General features: G+C 37.2%; 3 protein-coding genes across 6 annotated transcripts; all 3 read right to left on the reverse strand.

Moving 5' to 3' along the window:
* Positions 1 to 10,374: 10,374 nt before the first annotated feature.
* Positions 10,375 to 14,750, reverse strand: LOC126802726 (glycine-rich RNA-binding protein RZ1C). 3 transcript variants are annotated; one of them, XM_050530406.1, is made up of 3 exons: positions 14,561 to 14,750; positions 10,949 to 11,457; positions 10,375 to 10,771 (listed from the first exon to the last, which is right to left on the reverse strand). In XM_050530406.1, exons 1-3 carry the CDS (start codon positions 14,669 to 14,671, stop codon positions 10,540 to 10,542), a joined length of 852 nt encoding a protein of 283 aa, XP_050386363.1. In that variant the 5' UTR covers positions 14,672 to 14,750; the 3' UTR covers positions 10,375 to 10,539. The 3 variants fall into 3 exon arrangements, with proteins under 3 accessions (XP_050386363.1, XP_050386365.1, XP_050386364.1); XM_050530408.1 differs by lacking the exon at positions 14,561 to 14,750 and adding an exon at positions 12,093 to 14,547; XM_050530407.1 differs by lacking the exon at positions 14,561 to 14,750 and adding an exon at positions 12,033 to 14,547.
* Positions 14,751 to 15,587: 837 nt separating this feature from the next.
* On the reverse strand, positions 15,588 to 19,170 carry LOC126802721 (protein SEEDLING PLASTID DEVELOPMENT 1). 2 transcript variants are annotated; one of them, XM_050530400.1, is made up of 9 exons: positions 18,634 to 19,170; positions 18,194 to 18,408; positions 17,948 to 18,098; positions 17,636 to 17,827; positions 17,211 to 17,373; positions 16,877 to 17,121; positions 16,536 to 16,712; positions 16,264 to 16,425; positions 15,588 to 16,057 (listed from the first exon to the last, which is right to left on the reverse strand). In XM_050530400.1, the coding sequence occupies exons 1-9, from the start codon at positions 19,072 to 19,074 to the stop codon at positions 15,758 to 15,760; spliced, it is 2,046 nt and encodes a 681-aa protein (XP_050386357.1). In that variant the 5' UTR covers positions 19,075 to 19,170; the 3' UTR covers positions 15,588 to 15,757. The 2 variants fall into 2 exon arrangements, with proteins under 2 accessions (XP_050386357.1, XP_050386358.1); XM_050530401.1 differs by having other exon boundaries at positions 15,894 to 16,057; positions 16,187 to 16,425.
* Positions 19,171 to 19,805: 635 nt separating this feature from the next.
* LOC126802725 (ACT domain-containing protein ACR10-like) lies at positions 19,806 to 23,899 on the reverse strand. The gene is made up of 6 exons (XM_050530405.1): positions 23,484 to 23,899; positions 22,878 to 23,099; positions 22,024 to 22,129; positions 20,953 to 21,289; positions 20,243 to 20,527; positions 19,806 to 20,111 (listed from the first exon to the last, which is right to left on the reverse strand). The coding sequence occupies exons 1-6, from the start codon at positions 23,635 to 23,637 to the stop codon at positions 19,965 to 19,967; spliced, it is 1,251 nt and encodes a 416-aa protein (XP_050386362.1). The 5' UTR covers positions 23,638 to 23,899; the 3' UTR covers positions 19,806 to 19,964.
* Between the last annotated feature and the right edge of the window lie 3,617 nt (positions 23,900 to 27,516).

Here is a 27,516-nt window from a genome sequence, read left to right on the forward strand (position 1 = left end):
CAAGAGATAGAAAGAAGAAGATACAGTCACCAAGACTTGGTTGACTGAAACTCTCGAGTAAGGGAAGGAGTGAAATTTGCTGAGGAACAAGATAGGAAAGAGGAGCCCTAATATAAATTTCATCTTATCCAGAAGAATATTAATGTGGGGGAAATTAATCAGTGAATTTCTTTTAGTTTTTGTAAGTGGATATAAGAAAAATTTCCGAAAATTCTGTTGTACGCGGAGGTATGACATGCAACATCTTAATCCACCGCACACATTCCCACCCTACGTGCATCTAATGAAAGCCTCTATCACTGTCCAATATTGTATGTATAGCATGCTCTTCGGCTGACAGTTCGGTGTTCGCCGTCAAATTAAGCCACCAATTTGGACAAAGTCTACTTATCCAAAATGGATTAATAAAAAATAATTAGTAAAATGGATAAATTTCCTAGCGTCGAAAGATTGATTGTTTGTTATTGGAAAGTTTTGGTAATTTTTTTATCTGAATAAAGGGGTTCAACTGCTGTGCGGCAGCTGCATGCCATACATATGGTATTGAATGGTGGATAGAGGGGTTGTTATAAAATACACAAGGGGTGTGTGGTGGATTAGACTGCTGCATGCTATACCTCCGCGCACAACAGAATTTCCCTGAATAAAGAGCATATGTGTATTAAATGATGCTGAAGATGTTCTCACATTAAACCATTACCTAATACGTACAGAAAAATTTTGCATAATTTGTCACCCCCAGATGGATTACGTCATTCATTTAAATTTAAAATATACATTATACCACGATCATTATGTAGGACTCCATAACTTATGACTTTCATAATCTAAAGTAAAAGACGAATACTCAAACAATGAAAGGAAATTTTGCCAAAAAAAGACAATAAAAAGAATCCTCCTACCATATTTAATTTTTGATAAACTTTATATATATAAAGGGTGTATGTGTAAATAAAAAAATATAAAAAATAAATACAAAATATAATTATCTACAACTTTTTCCACTATCTTCACAAATAACTTTTCAACTTCTATTTTTATATGCGGTTAACTTCCTCCTCTCGCTATATTCGTATATATAGCATATGTGCCGAGGCTAATACAATTGAAACAAAGAGATGCCTCTCTAATCATAGAAGAGAGAAAAGGATCGAGAAATTTATAAATACATCATTCCAAATACAGTAAGATCCGGATATAATTTGTCGACATCGCATGCACGTACAATCAAATCTTACAACGTTGAAGTTTCATAAGAAATCGGACTTTGTAGATTATACTGGCCTAATATGGTTACTTGCCCCTATGAATCAGCTTTCTCTCATGAATATTATATATACTTTTATTTTCATCACATTTAAATTTCCAATATTAATTGGCCGTCCAAAAATAAAAATAATCATAGCTTTCATCAAATGCTCTAAGTAGTAAGTATCGTTGATGATGAAATTAAATAATATGAGCATATTTTAGCATATGATTAGCATTAGTCAAATTTCAACCAATATAACTTAAAATGATATAGTAGAATGAATTTGAGAGAATAATAGTAACTTTATTGATAGATATGCGACCTTATATATAGACATTACATACAAGATCTTATTGAATCAAAGATAAGATATTATTTCTTAACTAGTTAGGCTATACTAATTAGGATAAGATATACAAAGAAGATTACAGAGATAATTCTCCTACAATATAAAAGTTATTTTTACCTAGTCAATTTAGAAATACGTCTACATCAATTCTCTATATTTTATCTTTATTTGAATTCAAAGTATTCATTACATACCTAACAAGTATTTTAAATTTATTTATAAATTATATATAATTCTCTACAATGAATATTTTAACTTTAGGTTATCTCGCTATACAAATTTGTTGAGTGAGATAACTCAAAGTTAAAGCAAAGTTATTATAGAGAGAGTCTGGTGCAGTCATTAATTTTCGTAAAAAGCTAAATATACTCTCTAAAATAGTTTTAAAGTTATAATATATCAAAAATCTGATGAAAATGTTCTAAACGATGGTTATAACTTATAAGCAGTGAACTATATAATTGAATCAACAATCTATTCGGTTCTAAACTTCTAATTAGTATTATCACCCCTTCACATTAAAACATTAGTATCATCGCATGCAATCGATGTATTATAGATAGCAAAATATAGAGAGAATTCAACAAACGGTACTCTAATTATTGGTCATTCTCACTTTTAGCACCTCACATTTGAAAATTATTGCATTGTCACCTCAAGTTTCTATTTCAGCCTAATTTTATTCATTCCATCAATTAACACTGTTTGTAACTTATCTCCCACCATTTTAAAGTCATTTTCGTTACTTTATTATTTTTTGATTTCATCTTTCATTTTCCTCTAATTTCAAGTTATATTTTAAAGAAAAAAACCAAGTTAATTATTTCATTATAAAATTAAGGAAAAAGTTTAGAAATAGTACATGAATTTAAGACCACTATTAATTTGTGTAAATTAACTTCAAAATTATAAATTTTCATACATTCAAAATAGATACACGCCGTTAGCTCTATGTTATTATTGATTCATTGAAGGGTAGTTCAGTTGTTCATCTAAGCCTCTCCCTCTCTCGCATTCTTTCTCTTAGAGTCTCTGCACACACATCCCTTTCTTTGAGTTTTCTATCTACAGATCCAACCTCTTCTCTCTATGGCAAAGACCACCAAATTAATCACCTCTCATATGCACATGCACCCACCAAAAATCAATCAACCCCTCCATCACCAATAGATCAACTCAATTTCTAATTTTTCACCAAAACCTAATTTGTATCTCAACATTGGAAAACGAGGAGCTTGGGATCGGCTTGAGCTATAAATCCTCAAAGAAAACAGCTACAACGACAAACGAGGGTGGAAGGATGAGCTTATCGAGGTTTGCAGCAGGAGGAGGCTGAGCCAACTTTTGTCTTCTGGTCGTTCTCATGGGTATTGGGTTCATGTGGGTATAGTTAAATATAACTAGATGAATTTCTGATATTTTATTTTTCTCACATTGGAGGCTATATATAGAAGACTACAAGAGTACAATTGACATACATCTCTACTATACAATTGGTAAGTATTAAACTACAATATTCACATTCCTAATACTATATCATGACTCACGCTAACACTCCCCCTCAAGTTGGTGCATACACATCAACCATGTCCAACTTGATAAGTGAGTCATAAAATACTTTCTTAGACACTTCTTTTGTGAATATATCCACAAGTTTATCTTCTATAGGAACAAACGGAAAGCTAATGATCTTAGCATCTAGTTTCTCCTTTATAAAGTGACGATTAACCTCCATGTTTAGTGGGATCATGCTGCACATGATTTTGTGAAATATCAATAGCCGTTTTGTTGTCACAGTACAGCTGCATAGCATACTTAGAAAACATTACTGCTCTCCCTAGAGCTGACTTCAAGTACCTCAAAATCCTCACAACAGCATCTATGTGATCCACACTTGGATTACGCATGAACTGACTCACCACACTTACTGCATACGCAACATCTAGTCTGGTATGTGCTAAATAAATCAGGCATCCAACTAACCTCTGATAACGAGGCTTGTCTGTAAGCACATGATCTGGATACTCATCTAATCGATGATTATGCTCAATAGGAGTGTCAACTGGAGTGCAATCCAACATACATGTCTCTGCTAGTAGATCAATGATGTATTTCCTCCAACACAGATAGACCTCACTCCCCCTGGCTACTTCAATGCTCAAGAAGTACTTGAGTGTACCAAGTCTTTCATATCAAACTCTGTGGCTAGCTGTTTTTGTAATCTATCCATCTCAACAAATTCATTACTAGTAACCATCATATCATCAACATATATAATTAGGGTTGTTATCTTCCCTTGTTGGTGTTTGAGAAACAATGTGTGATCTGAATTAATCTGTTTGTAACCAATCTTTCTCATAAATTGAGAAAACCTTCCAAACCAAGCACGAGGTGATTGTTTAAGACCATACAAATATTTTCTCAATCTGCATACGAGATTGCCTCGAGAAGTAGCAACACATCTGTAACATCCCTGAAGAGCAGTATCAGAAGAGGTAAAATAACTCATGTATTCAAAGAAAGTAACATCCATAGTGACATTATACTTCCTGGTAGGTGGATGATAGCACCTGTACCCTTTCTGATGTCCTCCATAACCAACAAACAAACATTTAAGTGCCCGGGCATCCAACTTTGTCCTCTGAATTTTAAGTGCCCGGGCATCTTGCACCATCTAAAGCTCATTGATCCCCTCCATGCCCATCTCCCAATTTGTCAATCAAGGGTTGCAATTCCTCCTCGATCCTTATGGGCATTAGAACGATTATGCTCAGACCTATCGAGTATGCTTCATAAGATCATTCGGGAGGATGAAGTTATACAGTGCACAAATCGAGTACCAAGCCTAGGCATGCAAATTCGGTGGTGGATTAAACTGAGGTAAGGTTGGGGGTGAAAGTGTCTATAGTATTTAATTGTTATTTATGGTGGTTATGAATGCATTGGAATACATGCAAGACGAGAAGGAGTGGAGATAGGGAGACTGTTTTATCCTTTAAAGTGCATACTCTGTTAGAGAAATTAACGACCACATTGACGTCGTGCATGTATATGAGGTCGGGATTATAGTTTCATGTACTAAAGCTCATATTTTAGAACTTGATGTACACATATTTATAGTGAGTCAAAGTTCATGTACACTTAGTAAAATTTTCCCTAAAATTAATAAGTATTTTTCATTTACCATAATTATTACAAAAACTTTAGCATATATTTCATATTATATATATCCATCAACCAACAACCATATTGTTATAAATGATATGATCAAAAACTCTACCATAGGCATTTAAATATTTCAAAAGCAAAAGAAAATTCTTATATAACAATTAGTTAATTTGAATGGTATAAAATATTGACTATAAACTAAGTGAAATCAGTAAAAAAAAAAGTGACGAAAATGCCCTTACAAATTAGTAAGAAATAAAACCACTAACGGTGTTAATTGACGGAAATAATTAAAATTAACTTGAAATAGAAACTTCATGTATCAATGTGATAGTTTTCAAATATGAGATACTAAAAGTTAAAATAACCGATAATTGAGGTACTATTTATTAAATTTACCCCGAAATATATAATGAGCACTCCTACCCATACCCACGATGCAACGTCACAGTTTGGAGATATCGATCTTCTCATCATCGGAAGTTCTTAATATGGTAAATATATATCTTCTTCTATTATGAGCACCATCATATATAAGAAGACGTGTATTGAGTTGGCGTACATTTTACAATTTCTTTTAAACAGTAGCATACGACTTGCATCGTATTATTGCTATGTATATACCAACTACAAAAAACTAAATAATAAGCTGGAGGAAAGCGATGGTCTCTAAATAATTAGCGTGGAATTAATGTTTTATATAGTCAGATGAACGTCCACCCAACGATTAATTAAATCATCACATACGAATCACTGTATATTTATCATCAACTTTGAAACAGATCTCATGTTTATTAAGGAGTAGCACGTGTTCGCTGAAAATCTGCGATTGCCGAAGAAATCGGATTAGTTTGATATCTGAATGTGAATATCCCAGGTGCTGGATATTTTTATATAGACTTATGGAGCATTGCATAATGTTACGGACCTAGCCATTCGGCTGCCACACTTGGTCCATGCGGCGCTCCATTCCCATGGAGCCAGCCTTATCCAACGGGGCAATACACTGGTTTCGCCCTGTCTTGGGCTCATCAAGGGATCGGCTCCAGACCCCTACCTGTGTGTAGGGCGGCCAACTCGCCTCTTTGACGTTAAGTCATCGACTAGCAACAAGCTCTCCGAATTTAACCGGGTCGGCATGCTTGAACCCCTCGGAAGGAGCAGCCATATATCTCTCACACATTGAATCTTGGAGCAAATCCCATATATGCATGAAGTTCTTTCAACCACCAGCCCACGATCGACACTCCCAAAAATAGGGACGTGACATCCTCCCCCACCAAACTTTGGTGTACGTCCTCGTACACAGCATCCTCCCTTGCGGCCGCGCATCCCTTGTGCGCCTGCGCAACCCTTGTGCGCCCGCGATGCCTAGAGCGACGAAAAGGAGTTCCTAAAGATCTTCCACCCAACAATGACTTCGCGCCGGATCTCTCTTGTCCTGGACATTGCCACATATCTTCTCGTCCGGTCCTCCCCCGTGGAGGCGACCCTGCCTACTCGACTCCCCCGCGGAGCTCCCCGTATCTTGGAGACACGACGACACGTGTGAGCGCTTGGCGAACACAACGATAGCGATGTTGAGGTGGCTTTGATACCACTTGTCACAGACCTAACCATTCGGCTGCCACACTTGGTCCATGCGGCGCTCCATCCCCATGGAGCCAGCCTTATCCAACGGGGCAATACACTGGTTTCGCCCTGCCTTGGGCTCATCAGGGGATCGGCTCCAGACCCCTACCTGTGTGTAGGGCGGCCAACTCGCCTCTTTGACGTTAAGTCCTCGACTAGTAACAAGTTCTCCGAATTTAACCGGGTCGGCATGCTTGAACCCCTCGGAAGAAGCAGCCATATATCTCCCACACATTGAATCTTGGAGCAAATCTCATATATGCATGAAGTTCTTTCAACCAGCAGCCCACGATCGACACTCTAAAAAATAGGGACGTGACAATAAGGACAGTTGGTGAAAGGTGATGCGTGCTTAGCTAGCTCGCAAGTTGCTGGGAAGTGGGAACACAATTCTGGAATTTTCAAAGTCATTAGCATTGACTATGAAGACAGTGATTGATATGGATCGTATTGATCGACGTTCAAACGTCAATTCGAAAGTGTGCTGCGTGCAATATAAAGTGGGAAATGACTAGAAGTACCGTATGGTCAAATATATACTATGAGCTAGGATTAATATTTATCAAACTACAAGCAATTAATAGGCGATCGACTTCTATTGTTCGATATCGTTGAAGAAATATATATATATATATATATATATATATATATATATATATATATAAAGGACTTAAAGGACAGTTTTAAACTCTTATGTGGCTAAACCCCTGACACTTTGTTCATTATGATGGTTCATATAAACCGTTGCATGCATGCCGATACCTATTACAATTCTTATCACTGTGAATCTGTTACTATTCTTTTGGGATATAGTCATATCACTTACTAGTTAGATAAGACTATATATAAGACTTTCAAAAGTGGCATACCCTTCAATTAATCACTGAATGCCAGTGTAATACGATGCATGCTGCGCTGAAACTCCAGTCACTTTTCTTCTTTCTTCATTCATGAAATTTTTGTGCTAAACCCAAAAAACAATACAGCCTTCGCGTTTAGTGTATGAAAACGAGGAACGTAGGTGTACATGGATATCTGAACTCAAATGAACAACATTAATTAATTAATTTTCCCTCGTTGATTAGAATCTTAATATGGAAAATGTTTTTACGTCAAATTCGGTGCTACAATCTTATGTGACATACCACACAATTTTGCCACATTAATAATTAAAATAGTCATAAAATTCATTTTTGAATAAAAAGACAATCATATTCATGTTAATGCAACTACTATAGATTATTATAAAAATATAATGTTTTTCTTTATTTTTTATTTTTATTTTTCATTACAATAATGCTTTCAAAATGTAATTTTTTTTATATTTACGAAAGTATGCAAAATAAAATTATATCATCAGTGAATAATATAGAAGTGTGTGCGAAAAATATTTTAAAATAAAACTATTTTATCCTAAATAATTTTGTTAGAGATTTTTCATATTTTTGTGATAAAATGATGAAATTTTCTTTTATGTTTTATTATCATTATAACATAACAAAAATAATTTGTTATCTTACCTATCCCATAAAATCTAAGAGCGAATTCTTATAATTAATAATCTTCTACCTTCATTTTAATCATCGGCAATGAGATCCTGAGGCATGCATGCCCATAATATATAACCTTGATCGAATCCACAACCCAAACGCGATCGTTTATATTAAGAGAGTTGACACCTGTCCATGTGCGACTCATAAGCAATATATTCGTGAAAAATAATGACTTCATGTTAATTAGTTTTCGAACAATTAGCGATCCTCCTCCCTCATTCTATTCCTTAGCCACTTATTTATCGTTGGTTACTTTCTTCAAAATGGCAATGCCATCTCTTTCTTGCTTGTGATTTGAACATGCATGGTTACTTCCATTGCCAATTAAATAGATATATTGATTTGTTTTGATAAAGAATTAGATCCCAGTCGCTGATAGCTAGTGTGACTAGCTTTTAATTAAGTAGTGTGCATTGTATCATCAAATCATTGATAAGCCAGCTTCATAAGAAACAATGCACCAAAAGGTCAGCCTTTGCGGCAAAGATCGAACTTCTTCTAATTAACACTATTTGAATGACATAATTGGTTGATTACTCGAGCCTTAACTCCCCTTAAGTTGAAGGAGCAAAGGTACAAATATAACTACACAAATTGAGCGTATTTATATATACCTAACTATGAACGCTCATTGTTTCGTAATTTAAACGTACTTAACAATATTCTGTTAAGCTTACCAGTTAGCACCCAAGAGTGACATAAATTTGCATTGAACGCGCGGCTATGTACCCGTCATTATAAGCACAATCACTTGAATGCTACATCCAAAAGCTTTGCATCAGATAATTTTCCTTCATTTCTTTGATAAATAAACGTAGATGATTCAGTATTAATTTAATATGGTAGCTAGATAGTTAAATAGAATTCTCATGTACAATTTGACAGCACGACATATTTACTATTTCACTACTAATCTACCTTGTTAAATTTATATTAGTTAAATGCACTGATGCACACATGCTTGTAAGTGTGACGTATAATTTTTCATTGGTCCATTCAGTACGTAACTTTCATCGTCATGAATGAACAAAGGATAGTTGAATATTAAGCAGACTAAGTCGTCACCAAGTTCTCATACTATAAACAGATACAAGCCAAACCAGAGGATTGATACTGGTGAAAGCTACAACATTACATACGTATACATAGAATCATATATAGTATCATTTTTCCGCAGCTCATTCATTTGGGGTCAATGCCACTGTCGATACGCAAGAGCATCCACACGTACTTGCACAGAAACTATGGAAAGAGATTAAATATTCTCATCGAGCCTCATATGTTGACGATTTGAAGAAGCAAATATTGTTTATTTCTTGTTTGCTCTCAGTCTATATATGTAAGATCAACCCAGCTAGCTAGTCAACTCCCTTGAACTTCAAGCACTGTTGTTTTCTGAGCTATGCTTTTGGAAATTTGATAAAGAAAACAAGAAATTGAGGCACAAAGTGATTCTGATCGCTTTGTTTTTCGCCTTTGAAAAGTACGCAGACCAAGTGTTTACACAATGAAAGTGAAATGGAACAAAATTCTCAGTCTCAGCCCGCTTCCACTGTTCCACATGCTTGTAAATCTAATTAGCTTAATATAAACCAATCAATAATCTTCAAAATTATGAACTTATTTTGTTTTTGTTTTCCTAGCTAGGCTGGTGTCATATCCACCACTGGAACTTCCAGTTGATGACATCTTAATCCATTTCATTGTTAGAAGCTTCTTATCTGACTTTGGGGCCAGCCTCTGAGTCTACTTCTGTATTGTAAAGTAGAAAGTTACTTGATGCTTTTCTCAAATCTTCTCCTAGCTAGAACAGTGACACTAGGGTAAAAATTCCACCTTGGAAAAGAGACCCTTGGGAAGCAGCAATTTCAAGCGATGACCTCAAAGCTCAATGATCTTTTATTTTATTTTTGAAACTCCTTGTCCATCCGGAAAATTCCAAAAGGAAAAAAAGACGAACTTCTAGTATGTAATTTATAGAATACCTCAGGATACCTTACGTGTGGAACCCCGGAGACACAAGAGGATAGACCAGACGGTCCAGACTAACCAAATTCTCAGCCACAAGGTTAACTTCACTATAGATACGCTCAAATTGGACAGACTCGTGATATGCGGACTTTGATATGGTTCAGTATTCAACAGGAGTTCAGAATTTGAATTCAAACATTGCAAACGGCCAAATACGTGCCATTCACGCTGTTTCATCACAGAAAGGAACCCCAACTTTGAATGCAGATAAAAGGTCTAGAGGACTAGAGACTAATAGTTGGGGTTAGAGAATTTCTACCGCAAGTTCAACCAAGAGAATACGAATACAAACGAATACCGTTGCCAACAGGTTTTTTTTTTTTTCCAACTAGAGGTACACCCTAATCAATTATACATGTCAACAACAGAGTCAAGGATAGAAAGAGATAGGGTCACAACTCACAAGTTATACTTAAAACAGGCAACTAGAAGTCCACAATACAGGCATAAAATCATCCTACAGAAATTTACTTTCAACATCCAACATCAAGAATCTAACAAGAGTAAGCATAACAGCTACAAGTTCCATTAAACGACCACCCAACATTCAGAGACTAGTAGCGGTCAAAGGAAGATGGGCGTCCTCCCCTGCTAGGGCGGTCGTAAGGGCCAGCCCTGCTACGGTAACCTCCCTCATCTCTTACTGGACCTCCTCTTCCATATCTATCACTGCCACCTCTTACTCCACCATCCCTATCATACCCTCTGTCCTTTCCATAGCCATTTTGAGGATAACGATCAGGACCTCCATATCTGTCACTAGCAAAACGATCACCAGCTGGGTACCTAGAGAGAATAACCGCAAAATGCACAGCTTAAGTACAAATGTATGGATTTCTTCTCCCATAACAAATACATGAAGTAGAATTTTTTTTTCTCTAAACAAAAGAGAGAACAATAAAAGGGACCCTGTTACCACGCATAATGACAGAATCGTACAAACCATGGATAAATAATATATACCTGTCACTCATATAGCGATCACGGCTCCCATATTTGTCCTCCCTGCTGTCAAACCGATCCCTATCTCCATAGCGTCCTCCATCGTAACGGTCATCCATGTAGCGATCATGATCTCCCCCAAAGCGATCTGCACGGCCACCTGCCCCAAACCTAGAGTGCGAAGAGAATGAACCTCCCCCTCCACCTCTTCCACCACCAGCTGAAGGGCAGTCTCGAGCCCAATGTCCTGTACGGCCACACTTGAAGCATTCATCTTGGCCCACAGATCTATCCGCACCTCCTCCATAGCTTCTCCTGCCACCAGAAGAGTATCCTCCCCCTCCCCCTCCTCTATAACCGTGGTCAGAATCGTCACCTCCCATTCTGGGTTGGGCTTTGTTCACGGAGATAGTGCGAGAACCCAACTCCTGTCCATGCATCTCCCGGATTGCATCTTCCATTGCTCGTCGATCTCCAAATGTAATAAAACCAAAACCACGAGGACGCCGTGTATCTCTTTCCAACATGATCTGCATTAATTTTACATTAGAGATACTCATGGGAATAACAGACAGAGATGGCATAAACATAAGTATAAAGTCTTATTTTACATTACTAAGAAGATTAAGGATGCATTGCATAAAGATAACTCTCAAACTAATCACGTTCCAAACTTCCGATATGAACAATGTGATACCACTGAACTGACATATGCTTTTCAAAGCGTAACAAATACTGAGAAAACAGTCTATGAATAACAAATAGGACAGAACATTGCAGGTAGGGCATGACCCAGTTTAAATGAGATTCACAAGCAATTGATATTATTAAGGCAACTGAAAACTGGTAGAGAAATGATAAAACTGTACAAAAAAAAACAAAACAATTGTGTCAACACACATGTAAAAAGTGTTAGGCGGTATCAAGCAGCGATATAAATAACCCAAACATGTTCCCACCACCACACACACACACACACACACACACATAAGGGAGGACATTTTAAACCAGACCAATCAAGAAATGAGAATGTGATTTCAGTATTTATTATCATGAGTGACCAACTAAAGAACATCAAAAAAAGAGATGCGATACGGGTTTGTACCTAAAATACGTTTTTGCATTGATCCAGCTGGTAATTAAAATTCAATGAGTTGATACTTACTTTCCATTATATATGGATCACAGAGCACCCTGTTCATACTGGAAATTTTCTGATATTAGAAGAATCCACATCTGACAATAGATGGCCACTGACCTTGGATTCCCACAACATCAATGTACTAGTTCCAGCATAAACTGATAACTAATCCCTAACAAGATTCAAAGTATAGTATATATGCCCAGAACACTATAAAGCATATCAGCAGTTACATTGACACCACAAAATCCACCTTGTAGTCAAAAAACCAATCTAACTTCTGGAAGCACTACACAGATCAGCCAGAGAAAGGCAGTTCTCGCAGCAGTTGATCTTTACACTACTCAAAATTAACAACTTAAGAACACCCAAAAACATCTAGTTACTGGCAGCAACCCTCTTTACTCTGCATATTTTGACCAAATGTTCCGTAACTACCTAGCTCCTTCAGTCTTTCAATAAGTCGGCAACATTTGAATAGATTCCTAAACAGCCAAGATACATCTAGTTGACTGGCAGCAACCATCAGTACTCTGCAATTTAGGACCAACTTATTTTATACTCCCTAGCTCCTTCAGTCTTCCAACAAGTCAGCAACAGTTAACCAAAAATTCATATACAGCCAAGATACCCTCTCCAAGAAAATGCTGATTCTCTTTCCAACAAACAATCTAGATGCAGTAAACACCTGAAATCATATCCGTGTTCTGGGTTTTTTAAATTTTTAAGAGGAAGTAGATTTTTTTAGTACTTTTAAATTCACGCTCTCAGATAATTGAATCTTAAGTCAAAGTTGCAACTACATGTACACTAGTAACCACAATAGACAGTGCCACACGGATGTTGCTAAACACTCAGACTTGTCCATGCAGCATAATAATCAAACAGAATACTCCTTCTGATGCCTTCAAACAGAAAACTATTCTGGACGATGACTCAAAACACCAACAGCCTGCATGAGATAAACATCGCCAAATGTGGACTTGCCAGATTGACAGTGTTGGAGGATCCAGAGCTAATGTCAAAAAACTCTACAAGGTCTAGATGATCTTCATTCCCCACTAAACCGGCAAGAATAACTTAATCATGACAACAAAACAATAACAAGGAAAGAGCTAGAAGTAGTTCAAACAAAGTTCAAGTTCAAGTGCAATCAAAAGCATGCTCATACTTCAAGAGTGCTCCGCATTAGCAGATGAGAGGATCCCATTGCCAGCCAAAAACAGATTAGAGTCACTAACCCAGACTAACAACTCAAGGAAGGACTAAATAAATTGGAAACTTTGGAACCTCAACCAATCAGTCATCAGAAGTTTACCATAACTGAAACAAATTGGCAGAGACAACAAAGCTTTGTGCGGCCATCAACAAAGTCTCCACATAACAGATGATGAGTTGAGGCAGATGGTCCACTGAATTCTATGAGAATAGAAATATACGAACTTGGAAGAGGAGGAGGAGAGACTATCCGGCTCCAAAATCTTTTTCAAGAAAAACAGACATAGGGCCTTTCTTTGACTAAGAAATATAAAAACCTTCTTGCAGCAAAAGCACCATCTTTTTTTATTTTCTGAGGAATCAAGAAATAATCATCTCAGGCTTCGGCACTTGATGAAAAGAACCCAAAAACAAAAGGCATAATTTCAATGCTAGAAACTTCTCATACGGCAGTAAATTGTTGATAGTTGCTCGATCCTCTAAGCAATACATATGGTCCAACTTCAAAACACACCACAGGATTTTCTCACGGAACCCACAGCTCTTTCAGCAACGAATACTTTGTGACACGTGAGACTAAATCAGGTCGCTATGTTCACCTACCTTGAACCAGGATCCACACATCCCAACACCGTCTGCTAACGATTCTATTTCCTGGCTTGAGATCTGTAGTCCCAACAGCTATAAATCTACTACCAAAAACAACAGTCTGCAAACTTGATGCAACCCAGTTAACAAAAACAGCTCAATCGATAACCCATCTATGCACGGCTTTAAAAGATCATAACCAGCACTCCATAAAAACAAGAAAAACAAACGAGCATTAATATCCAAAATATAAATACAACGAGAACATCAGAGAAATATCCAAACATTACCAAACACTAATACGATCAACAGTAGCGTATTATATCCATATGAATCTCAATCACCTCATTGCTCAACTCAAGAAACCAAACCCACCACACATCATTTAAGCATTTTATACTTGAATTACCTTCGAAAGTTTCAAATTTCTCAAAACCCAGACTGCAATTTCTTCTTTAACAAAATACAAGGAGTTATCAACCATAGAATCTGGCTACTGATAAATCGAGAGCTTCAAATTAATTAGAAAAAAAAACATCTTGAGTCAAATTGAACCGATTTTCAGCAAGATAGTTCAAATCTTTGATATAGTTTTGGATTAAAACAGCAGCCTAGACCTAAAAATTCAAGGCGCACAATCAAACAGAAGTAAAATTTTCGGCGTCGGAGAACGGAATAGGGTTTACCTGAGACTCATGAACTTTACCAAAGCGAGAAAAGGCGTTCTCAAGCTGATGCTCAGTGACGTCGTAGGCCAGACCTCCGACGAAGATTCGGTACTCCTCTTTTCCGGCCATCTCTTTCACTCTCTCTGTGAATTTTGCTTTGTACCCAAACCCTAACCGCTTCGGCCCTCTTTATATTGCCTCCGTCTTTACTTTGAATTTCCCTTTTCCTTTGTTCTCTTTCTTTTTATTTACTTAATGTACTAGGATATCCCAAACTTTTTATGTATTTTCACTTTCGTCCTCAAACTTTTGTATTTAGACTAAAATTGTTAGCTTAGGTTGGTGTATGAACTATGTAGCACGGACACGGACACAGACACGGACACGGACACGAGAAATTAATTTTTTTTTGACACGTTAATTAAATATTTAATTTTAATATATATACTTATTAAAAAACTAATTTAAAGAGTTTGAAAATATTTACATTCATATATATATATATATATTAGAATATGCATTAATGTTAATAAAAGTCATTCTTCATGAGTGGTTAAGGAGTTGCAAGGTAAATGAGACATCCGTGGTTTCGAATATGATTGCTCACAATTTTGGATTTTTTCTATTAAATTGAGTATTTGTGTGTTTATTGTGTGTCCCATACAAGATACATGTGTCCATGACGTGTCCCCATCCGATATACGCGTGTCCTAGCGTATTTTCTCGTGTCCGAGCGTATCCGTGTCGGACACGCGATACGGGAGTTAAGTCATGTGTCCGTGCAACCTAGTGTATGACACATGACTACGTGTGAGTAAAGCACTAATTCAACAACTCTCAACTATGTTTCAATACTCTATAACACTGTAAAGAGAAAATTCGTACAGTATTCCAATTATAGATTATTGTCAACTTTATTCATTTCCGTCTTTTCAATGTAAAGAACAAGTTTAACGTTCGCATCGGTGCTTCCATGTAAGGTTCTGTCTTGTTGGCATTAGAAAGTACGGGAGCTTACTGAAGGAACTATGGCAAAGACAAGAAGGAAAGAACTGAATCACTGATCTTGATTGCAAATAGTTACATCTGTGAAATAATTACAGAAATGGACATACATAATTTACAGGATACTGTACATGAAATGGTACAGGTATCATATCAACTATCAACAAGTGATTGAAGTGTGTTACATGTTCAGGCTTTTCATCCCAAGTTCTATTGTTCTGATAAAAGAGGGAGCCTAGTAACAGTATTACCTCCATCACCATCGGTTAGTGACTTAGAGTTGGTTGATTTTATAGAACTGGATTTCACAGGTTTTGAAGAACTCTTCTTGTTTATCCTCACGGGAAGAATCTGCAACCTCGGATTGCGCTTAGTACCTGAGTTTTCAGCAGCCAACTGATAGCTTTCCACTAGCTCCAGTTGTCTGGCGATTATTTCGGAGCGTCTTGGAAGGAGCTCGACTGCCTCTCCACCAGGAATCACAATATACTCGATTGCAAGTCGAACCTCCTAAAACAAAGAGAAGGAAATGTGGTGGTATTATTAGGCAGGTCATATATGTTAGGATCAAATGGATATAAGTTATTGACAGATCAAAATCAGAAATATTGAAAGCAAATGTGGAGTTGCATGTCGTACAACAGAGAGGACAATTTCTCAGAAACTGCCGGTAGAGGTATCCACAGAAAATAGGTGGGATGAGAAAGGAAATGCACCTCCAAAGCATCGATCTCTTCTAAAGATGGTTTTCTTTTGGGTGCATCATCTTCAATTTCAATGTCAAAGGAATCATTGACAACCTGTTTTGGCAACGAGCCAACTGATTCCATTTCCAGGATCATACGAACTGCCTTAACGATTTGAGCCATGGTATTTGACTGCAAGATAAACAACAAATATGCAAGTGAATCCCAGGCCCCCAGCAAGCTTACAGGAATATACTAATAGAGTACATAGACGAGAAAGTCCAAAAAAAAAAAAACATTACCTTCATGACAAATACAGGCAACTGGTGAAATTTTGCTACACTGCGAATCCATGGGTTTTGCTTCATCTCAGAACCTGATGCTATAATTGCATCTGCTGTTCCAATATCATCAGTTACCTCAATTTCATTCTCAAGCCCCATTACCTTTGCTACTTGCAATATGTCAGCTTCAAGGATCTGCAATCAAACAAAAATGAAAGGATCAATTGAGATCATCTGCCTAGACAGCAACTATCGGCAATACAAGTTCTTTGAAGGGTCTGGGTCAAAACACATCTTCCATGGGTGCAGATTTTCCAATTACAGCAGAAAGTGAACCATGTCTGCACCAAGGATTTTACCTTGTATATATATATACACACTGGTGAACTTCTCTTCTTGACAGATTTATCAATGCTCAATCTTCTAGACACACTGGGTGAAAGATCTAGATCATCCTCGTCAGACTCCAAAACACTAGCTACAATGTCTTTAGTAACAACAAAATCTGATGCTTTCAGATAGTTATGTTCAGATACTTGAGTAGGCATGCTAGAATCATCAGCATCGGGATCAATACGACGAACTTCAAACAAAGGAGATTTCCCTATAAGCGAGAAACCTTGAAATCAAATTAGGTGTTCCCTAACAGAAAATCAACTAATAAGTAGAAATATAGGAGCAAATGTAAAGTACCAGCTAGTATAGCATCCACGGTTGCATCTAATCTGTGATGAACACGAAATTCTGTTTTAGATATAATCTCAACAGCACATGTAAATGTAGGAGGCCCCTTTCTTTCAAGAATTGTCTTTTGAACTTTCCTCTTCCTTGCTTCTTCATCTCCCAGGGTTACACTCTGCATTCACATGAAGAATTCCTTTAATTAATCAACTTTTTTATTCGGGAAGCCCTTAAATTGGTAAGACCAACACACAATGAACCATGCAGTGTAAATGATGATGATTTAACAAGATAGCAACTTGCACAACTAATGGCACCGCAGACAACTATAAAATGACAAACTTGATGCATACCAGAAACTCAATTGGAATATATATATATATATATATATATATATGAATCAAATTTGAATGAATATAGCGTGGATGGGATTGTACCTCTATGCCACCAACAAGGATTTGTAAAGAAGGATTCTTCATTATGTTATCTATTGTCATTCCATGCGCAGTTCCCACTAGTTGAACTCCTCTTTGAGCAATAGTACTGGCAGCCAATGCTTCCAGCTCAGTCCCGATCTCATCTATAATAATGGTCTGAGGCATATGATTTTCAACTGCTTCAATCATAACCTGCATTAAAAGAAACAGTAAAACAAATTATACAACCAAAAGAGTTGCAGAAGCGTAAACCACTTGGGAACTAAAGCAACAGTTACAGAAACAATCCCCATCATCGATGTCAACACTCACATTATGCTGCATGTTCACATTAGGAACCTGCATCCTCCTCGCGCAACCTATACCTGCATGCGGAACATCCCCATCTCCCCCAATCTCATTCGATGTATCCACAATGACTACACGCTTCATATGCTCATCCGCTAACATTCTAGCAATCTCCCTGCACCAATACACTAAAAATCAGAAACATGTCCACTCTTCATTTCCAAGTCACACTAGGAAACACAACTGACTAGTACACACACCTACACACACCTGATCAAAGTAGTCTTTCCAACTCCAGGAGGTCCTATCACCAAAATGGAACCTCCACCCTCAATTAAGTCTCGGATGATTTCCGCACTTCCTGACACAGCTCTCCCCACCCGGCAAGTAAGTCCAATGATTTGCAGCTTTCGGTTTCGAATAGCACTTATCCTATGTAATGAGTTATTAATTCCAGAACGGTTATCATCTGAAAACTCACTCACCTGCAAACAGTAACAAAAATTTACAACATCTATTAAAAAAATACTTCCTTCTTCATCAATCATTTTCCAAGTGTAAACATATCAAAAGCTTCACTCTTGTTTAAATTGTTTAATCAAAACTGATTAGGTATCTATTTAAGGAAACTAAATAATAATTAATAATTAACATCACTAACCACCAAAATGAAGATACTTAATCAATACTACTCAGTTATTCATGATCACCTTAGATACAGCAAGCCGGAGATCATCGGGGCTGACTGGACTCTCCGCGATCAGCCAATCGCCGGACGGAAACCTCGCAATCGGAGGCCTCCCTAAATCCATCACAACCTCAATAAGCTTGTCGATCTCCTCATGCCTCTCCAGCTCGCTCTTCATCCTCTCCGGCAGCAGCTCCAGAAACAGCTCCATCTCCGTCGACGCCGCCGCGCTCGTCGAGGGACCGTTCCCGGAGAAGAAGCGATCCGACGGGCGGCGAATCTCCGGCGACGGAACGGCGTGCCGCGACGAAGCAACTGCCCTGCGCACGCCACGTGTTGGACGGAATGAGGAGGAGAGTTTGGAGGAGCGGAGATAACAGAGGGTGGAGATGGGGATTTGATTGGCCGAGTGCCATGAGGTCTGGAGATCGAGGAGCACCAACTGCGAGCTCAGAGCTCTCATTTTTCTGTTACAGACCTCCTCGGATTGGTTGCCTGGATTTTCTTTTTTCTTTTTTTTTTCTAGAAGAGTTTGATTTTCTTGTTGGGTTGGGATCAAAGCTTAACGATTTTCGGTGAGAAGATTCGAGGGTATCGCCACTGTGATTGGCGAATATTTGGAGGGAAAGTGGGGTCCACGAACAACCGTTGAAGTAAGGTTCACACACGTGGGGGCTGCTTCAGCCGCCACACAATTTTTTTTTTTGAATTTTCAGGCAATTTTGGTTTTATAAGCTTCTTATAAATATTGATTTTTTTTTTCAAATGGATGTGATGTTTACGATAGGGAAAAATGCACAAGAAACTTGAATATTAAATTATGGAAAAGGAAAAAGAAAATCACTATACGCTTCCGGGGGAGGAAATTTCTTTGTTCAATTTTGTATTTTGGTTGACGTTAGAAGCTTTGAACACGCCACCGACGTAAATGAATCGTGTTTCAGTCGTGCAAGGTTGGTCAGACCTCGTAGATCTTTCTGTGCATATAAGGCTAATATCCTAATACAGATCTGTAAATAGAGTTCAAATACATACAGTTCTGGTAAAACTAGACTCGTAGATCTTTCTGTGCATATATGGCTAATATTCTAATTAGAATCTAGCCGAGAGATGTACTGGCCCGGCAAAGTGGACGTACTGTTCTGGCCGGATTTGGAAACTCATACTACAGTGCAAGATCAAAGAGAGAAAGAATGCCGAAACGTTGACATTTTTTATTTATTTATGCACATAATGATTTACACTTCAATGACTTCATATACACAAGGTTGTAGCCGCAGCATACATATGCTGGATGCTCAGAAACTACACTGTACAGTGATAAAGATAGAAGCCGCGCGCTGTGACTAAATTTTATGCAATCTGTTCCCAACCCATCAGTATATTTCGTACATCCTCCTCGATTTTGTTCCTTGGCACCCAAGGTGAGACCCCTTCGTCTAGCAAGAATCTGTAGACCTCCCACTCCCGATCTCGGATCTTGTGTCTCACTATCTCTGCCTGAAATAGGTTGTCAAGAAAACACAATGAATGGTTGAATGACAAATTAAAGTGCTATCACTCCTCAAAGTTGCAAAAGATCGATGCAGGTCACTGGTATAGGACACTCAAGTGTTGGTTAGAGCTAATACCGAAAAGATGTGTGTGCTCAGATCTTTGAGGGCAAGAGTGATATCATAAAAGACAAGAGGTCGACCCCTGCCAGACAACTCAACCGGGTTCGCTACCAACAGCTCAGTGTCAGGACCGCGGTTCACCACAGCCACTCGAAGAGGACACAAAAGCTCCGCTCTCAAGCGAGAACACAAGGCATCCTGCTTATGACGATCAACAATCTTCTTGCCATCTGCTTGCATTATGAACAAGTCCAGCTCACAATTCCCTTTTGTTATTTTATAGAATCGCACATGAGACACCTAATATTATTCCCATAGTTTAAAATACAGCGGTCAGTGTTTATCAATAAGATAGTAAAATCTTTAAAGAACAAAAATAATAATAATAAGAGGACTAGATAGAATTTACTAGTTGGAAATGGCCACAAGTTCTGGCATGTTAAAATCCTTTGGTTTTGGAACTCTTGTATAGGTCTCATCTAAATATATGAAATATACCAATCTTACTATACATACATCTCTCTAGTATGATTTTACCTGAACTTCATCAACCATCTACAGTTTATCAAAGTTTAATTAGAATATGAAGAGTATACATCAAGCACTTGAGGCTCGTCAAATTATTCATTTTCTGCAAACTAACATTTATATTGACAGTGATGAATTCTGAGACAAATCCAAAATTCTTTTTCACCCTCAAACTACATAACGATAAGAAGATGTACCTGAATGTTATAATCCTTCAGTGTTCTCATGATGTCATACACTAGACCTTTATGATCCGGACATAATATTTGAATTAGTGAGTGAGATGGGCTGAGGTTATTGTCCACTGTTATTGAAATGGGGATGGAGGTAACTGGTCCTTTTAGGCGGCCATTGGCCCACTCTAAACTTAACATTTCTTCAGTGATTACAGAAGGAAGATAATGAGAACCTTGTGAACATGCAGTAACTTTTGACTCGGCCAATTCAATTTCACAACCCAATAAGACATTTCCCAAGACAGATTTCAGGCAGTGAATTGTTTCATCTTGTCTTCTTTTTGTATGCAGCAGTTCTCTGATTGAAAAAGAACAAGAATATGACTAGCCATAATTTAGAAGGAAAGATGAAACAATCTCAGAACTGACTCTCAACTGTTATGCCCTCACACAGACATGAGGATATACTAACACCTAGACTCCATAGTAGTTTGGACTTTGGACCAGTATATAAAATTGGAAACACAAGTCTAAAGAGCCTCTGAAAACAATGCAAACAAAAATTCGAAAGAGCCATTCTTTTATGAATTAATTTCAGTTTACCCCCCCCCCTAAACTTTACACTCAAAATTAGTTCACCCCTTAAACTTTTATTTTAATCAGTTCACCCCCTATACTTTCAAATAACATCAAAGAAAGATAAAATTTAGATTTTCTTGGTTAAAATCCGATCAAAAACTATCAAAAGAAGGCTTCTAATCATATATGTAAGATCAAAACAAAATTCCTAATAATTTTACAACATTGAAGCTTTAAAATTAGATCTCGTAGCATAATTATCGATATAATCTATATGAAAATCTGAATTTTGTTTTTCTTTGATGTCATTTGAAAGTATATGAGTGAACTGATTAAAATAAAAATTTAAGGGGTGAACTGATTTTGGGTGTAAAATTTATGGGGGTAAACTGAAATTAATTCTTCTTTTATTCTACAATGATACTAAAGAAATTTACATAACAAAAAGAGAAAAGGAAATGCAGAAATGATGTATCATCAATAGATAGGAAAATGATGTCAAAAGTGACAAACCTGGAATCTGTAACAAAAAAAAGGTCCATCACTTTCCCATCTGGGGTAGTAGACACCTTCACTCTCTCTATTGTGAGCTCAAGCTCACAAAGGACCTTAGTGACATCTATAGGATAAAAAGTATTAATGATAATCTCAAACTAAATATAGCAGCATACAGATCACTTTTAGCTAAAGATATGGATGCATTCAAAGAAGTAGGGAATACCAGGTAAAGGGAATGATAACAAAAACAGATAGAAACACCACTTCTACATTGACATGCACCCTGTGCTATGCACCTCTTATTCATTTGAACAGGACCTTTTGTTTGATACCTTTATTTTTTTTCCCTAAATGGGGTTTATGCAATGACTGCAGTCATCTACATAACAAAAGATCACGTTAACGCTTTAAATTTCTTTTTCTTTCCTTACTAGGCCAGTCTAAATAATAGTATATAAGTTATATCAACCTTTTTGTAATAAATTGGAAAAATTCTAGTCTATTCCAAGTAAAAGTTACTTGTTCAACTCATTTCCTCTTATACCTAGAAATCAATTATCTTCAGTCAATGCTCCGATACAGATCTGTCCATATCACAAAGTCAGAAACACCAAATAGAGATGATCGGCTATCTCAGGTGTCTGCTAATACAAACGAGACTATCTTGTCGAGCTCAAACTGTTACAAGGATAGTTGCATTTAAGATTGAGAAATGTTGATGAATCATTTAGCGAGATAAAATAACTGAAACATTTCTGTAAAAACTCAAATGAGAAAATTTTAAACTCTTCTATCTAAAAAACTAAGCTATGAAGATTCGAACATAACAAGTAATCATGCAAGTTACAATCTTAGAAATGAAAGTTTACCGTGCAATAGGCCTTCCTGTTCATAAGAGCACCAGAATTTCAAAAGGAACACGTCTAGTGGCTTAGGCTGCTGGTTCTCCAGCCGATAATAGTATATTCCAGAAGTTGTAAAATATGATGGACACACTTCTAACAATCTCTTTGTCAGCAAATCCCACCTTGTTTCTGGTTTTCCCGCCACCCAAAACACTATGTAGCACCATTTTCCATCCGTCGAAACATCTTCAACACAAAAACAACAAAATTGTTCACTTTCATCAAAACAGTAATGAATAATATTATTTTGCCATTATAAATGCTATGACCCAATTTCTGTTTCACTAAAAAAAAAAAAAAACAAAGCTGAAGACTCATTCTTTGCTTCTAATAAAAGCTTGGATTCACCAGTTAGTGTTTTAGAATACCTCAAAAAACCCCATTACATGCATTCTAAAGAATTTCAGATCCAAATAGTGAACTTTCCAATTAAGAATCTCTTAATACCTATAAACATCAAAACAAAACATACGACTTTCCCAGCTCCAAATCCAAAACCCACTTCCAGAAAAGCTTCAAATTACTCAGAAAACAAAGCCATCAAACCACAAGCCAGAAAAGAAACATCACCTCCTCGGCAAATGCTGAGCCCAAACAGCAATATGACCCTGCACAGATCACAGCCTAGCCCAGTTTTGTCAGGGCAATTCACAGTGATCACAGTGGGATCTCCGGCCTTCTCTCCCTGGCTAATCACCACCACGTCCTCAAGCAAAACACCCATTTCCTCCCGAGCTCCTCTGTGCTCTGTTTTCCGGTGACCACAAAACTCAGCAGAACATAAAAAGATTCCAAAGACCCGTTTGGATATCTTCGGATTCTTGCTCTTGTTTTTTACTGAGCTAGAATGGTGGGAGATTCCAAATAACAGAGAGTGTTTTTAGATCAGATGGAATCGTACAAATAGAAAATAACAGATGGTGCTCTGTTTCCTTCTCTTGGAATATCAATTTCTCATACTTGTTGGTGGGAGAGTGAGTGAGAGACACATAGAGATTAAAGTATTTGAAGTCTTCGGAACGTGGTGATTAGGTGGTCTCCAGTTCGGGTGAGACTGATTTTCCAAGATAACTTTTTGGTATTAGTTTACGACCGTCCTTAATTTTCTGCTATAACAATGAAATATAATAAATACAGAAGTTTGGTAAACCAATTACATATAAGACACCAAATCATGATAGTCATTTCCTGGCGAATTCTCCGGCCGATCTCTGACAACATCTCTGGCGAATTCTCCGACCGTCTCTAATAATTTCCAGCCGACTCCGGCGAGGTCTCTGACGACTTCTTGCAAGTTCTGGCTAGGTTCCGGCGAACACTTGCCAGCTCTGGTGAGGTTTCGGCAATTTCTGCATGACTCATGAAGACTCAGGATGATGTTATAAAAGATAATGTCACAGGACCAAAAGGTATTACTACCGGCAATAAAAACTACTCCGATGAGGTCTCAAAAGCTACTACTAAAGCATACAAAAGCTACTATGAATGTCTACAAAAGCTATTATCAATGAGAAACAAAGCTACTACCAAGTTGTCCAAATGAATAAACTCTACTACCGTGCAAAGAAAAAGATATTACCACTATCACCAAAAGTTACTACTAACAGGAAACAAAGCTATTACTATACAAAATTGTAGCTACTATCACTGTCAACACAAAGCTACAATAAATTACAAGTAAAGCTACTACCAACAGCAACAAAAGATATTGTCACAAGCAGAAAATATATTATTTCAATGTTAAAAGTTATTGTTAATGAATTGGAAAGATACTACTAGAGACCTAAATAGATACTATCACGGTTTAAAAAACATACCAGCCTAAAAAAAATATCATCCTTGTATGAAAAAGATATTTAAACAACTCAATATCGTGGTAGAAGGAGGTGGACTTGATCCAGTGATAGAATATCGGATGTATCACCGACGATGCAGAATAGGTTCACAGCAATGTGGCAGAGCTCTGGGTACTTTACGGCATTGAAGGAAGAAAAAGAGCGGAGGGAGGTGGTGTTGGACATATCGATGATGGTGTTCTAGAGATCTCGAGCTTGAGAGTTCAGGATTGAAGTGTGGTGGCTCGATTGAGTCAAGGATCGCTGAGAGAGTAGCCGGTAAGCCTCTGCTAAATAGTCACAATCTCGGAGCCGTCGTTCATCCTGACAGAATCCTAAAGTGTGATTGGTTCTCAAGCACCGCAGCAAAGCCCTCAACTCCTCTGATCGCGTCTCCGGTGACTCGGCCTAGTGGCTCATGCTCTGCTTTGAACTAGACAATCGAGAGAGAGAGAGAGAGAGAGAGAGAGAGAGAGAGAGAGAGAGAGAGAGAGAGAGAGAGAGAGAGAGAGAGAATGTGTGTGTGTGTGTGAGAGAGTTAGAACAAAGAAATTGACGGGTTTGGCCGAAAAAGTAGCCTTATGTGGGAAAAGAAATTAGTGTGTCCTTAAACAGGAGAAGGTGGTGTAATATGTCCTTGAATGAAATTTTCTACAAGTTGAAATGGATGAGATCAACTACAATAAGGAGAACACACCACTAATCAAATTGTGGAAAGAAATATGAACTTTGATATAAATAAAAATGATTATGATGTGTAATTGTGTATCACTAATAACTTATTAATATGAAATCTTAAAAAGGACACAATCATTAAGAAATCATTATGTTTCAATTACAATAATTTAAGTGGTGAATAACGTCGATAGATGAATAATTGGTAACCGACCGGCACATCCTCTATATCGACATAGGTAGCGAGAAGACATGAATATCATCCGTTTAATTTGTTGGGAGTTAGCACAAAAACAAATGTCGTTTGATTAACAAATTGGTTTGTAATTGTATTGGATCGAGGAATGATATTAGTAGGCCATCACATGCATAATACACATTTATGATGAGCGAGTTAGATCAAATCTTAAGTTTATTTTAGATTTGATCACTCATGTTGCTCTGAGGGATCCATAAAATTACAAATGAGCAGTCGGTACGTAGGGTTCAATATGTTTGGTAGAAGGGACATTGCGAGCCTCCGTTGTTAAGAAGTAAATGAATCTAAAGACATTTTGATTTGTCAATATGTTTGGTAGAAACTCAGTAGTTACTTCGTTGCGGACTAATATGCAACTCATCTCTACTATGGCTCAATTTAGCCGTTGCATGATATGATATGTTTGAAGTTCACTTGGAACTCATATGACTATAACGAACAAAGCACAAAAGACTGTTGGAAAAATGGTTAATAAACCATTTAAAACCAAATTATAATTGATTAATTTAATTAAGTTAAACTTATAATTAATTAAAGATGAATATAGATTTGAGTTCTTTATAATGAGGGCTACAAGATCATATGTTTGTTTGTGTAATTTGGTTTGTGGGTGAATAAGAAATTGTCACTCAAAGATGGCTACTTAGAATGAGGGAAAAGTGTGTGTCCCACATTGGAAAAGAGAAGTGTTGAAAAGACTTTATATAGAATCTATTGTGTATGGATTGTAAAGTGTGTAAGCCCCCTTATACCCTCTCGTGCATTCGCAGAGGGAGTGAAAATCCCAGGTCACAAGGGAAACTCGTGTATGCTCGTGAGACCTGCGGACACGAATGCAACACCGAATTGAGGGTCGGAACGCAGATTCTTTTTGCATTTCCGAAAATTCGGTTTTAACTTTTCTTCAAATTCTTCTTTTGTAACAACTGTGTTATTGTGTGTTATGGAGAATTATAACAGAATTAAAATCAGTGCTTGTAACATATGTAACTCATATATGTTATGATCTTTTGATTTCTATAATAACCATCTTATTCATTGCTGATTTCAAATCCTCACTGTATAAATAGCCACCATCCTTTCTTTGTAATTCAATCCATTTTCGAAACACAATCTGCTCTCACACTCTCAAAGTTCTTAGCTGTTCTCTGGTAATAGATAGAGGTACCTTTCGAGTTCGTTGAGGGTTCTAGTTAGTAGTGCAATTTTCTAAAACTGTTTAGTCGTTGTATCCTGGGAGACAAGCGCCAATCATCCTTGCACCGGTAGAGGAGGCGTAAACGTCTTAAGTACAGTGTGGTATCACACACGTCTCGACTAGTTCTTCCATCACCAATCATTCGGTATTTTGGTTGATTTTATTTCCGTGTTCTTCGTTATTAAAGTTACATGATTTGGTTTATGCTTTATAATTATTTATAATTTAGTTTATTAAATTATATATGCAATATATCACTGTTTTTCTAAAAATCTTAAGACGTTTAATTTTTGTATTGCTTATATAATTTGTATTTGATATTTTTCTACAAACTTACACCTTGTGTGTGTGTGTTTCAGTTTCAAAAATAACTAACGGAGAAAATTTTGGAAATGACAAGGGACCTTTGGTGCCAACTGTGCATGTTTCCCCCGTTGTACCTGTCTCAGTATCCCATGGGGAAAAACCTGAGAAGTTCAACGGTTTGCATTTCAAGAGGTGGCAACAAAAGATGATGTTTTATCTGACCACTCTGAATCTGGCAAGATTTTTGACGGAGAATGCTCATGAGTTCAAGGAAGATGACCATGGCGATCAAGCAAAGATTACTGCTGTGAATGCATGGAATAATTCTGA

This window comes from Argentina anserina, chromosome 7 (assembly GCF_933775445.1).
Source record: "Argentina anserina chromosome 7, drPotAnse1.1, whole genome shotgun sequence".
Lineage (NCBI taxonomy): Eukaryota > Viridiplantae > Streptophyta > Magnoliopsida > Rosales > Rosaceae > Argentina > Argentina anserina.

What these genes read in the sequence shown, in the direction of transcription:
- LOC126802726 (XM_050530406.1), bottom strand. Translation starts at nt 14,671, where the DNA reads ATGGCCGGAAAAGAGGAGTACCGAATCTTCGTCGGAGGTCTGGCCTAC. An exon ending in GTAAAGTTCATGAGTCTCAG is followed by an intron (nt 11,458 to 14,560) that starts GTAAACCCTATT and finishes AAATTAATGCAG; the next exon opens with ATCATGTTGGAAAGAGATAC. An exon ending in GATCGCTATATGAGTGACAG is followed by an intron (nt 10,772 to 10,948) that starts GTATATATTATT and finishes TATTCTCTCTAG; the next exon opens with GTACCCAGCTGGTGATCGTT.
- LOC126802721 (XM_050530400.1), bottom strand. Translation starts at nt 19,074, where the DNA reads ATGAGAGCTCTGAGCTCGCAGTTGGTGCTCCTCGATCTCCAGACCTCA. An exon ending in ATGTGAACATGCAGCATAAT is followed by an intron (nt 17,828 to 17,947) that starts GTGAGTGTTGAC and finishes CTTTTAATGCAG; the next exon opens with GTTATGATTGAAGCAGTTGA. An exon ending in TGCCTGTATTTGTCATGAAG is followed by an intron (nt 16,426 to 16,535) that starts GTAATGTTTTTT and finishes TTTATCTTGCAG; the next exon opens with TCAAATACCATGGCTCAAAT.
- LOC126802725 (XM_050530405.1), bottom strand. Translation starts at nt 23,637, where the DNA reads ATGGGTGTTTTGCTTGAGGACGTGGTGGTGATTAGCCAGGGAGAGAAG. An exon ending in TGAAGGATTATAACATTCAG is followed by an intron (nt 20,528 to 20,952) that starts GTACATCTTCTT and finishes GAATAATATTAG; the next exon opens with GTGTCTCATGTGCGATTCTA. An exon ending in TGAGCACACACATCTTTTCG is followed by an intron (nt 20,112 to 20,242) that starts GTATTAGCTCTA and finishes AACCTATTTCAG; the next exon opens with GCAGAGATAGTGAGACACAA.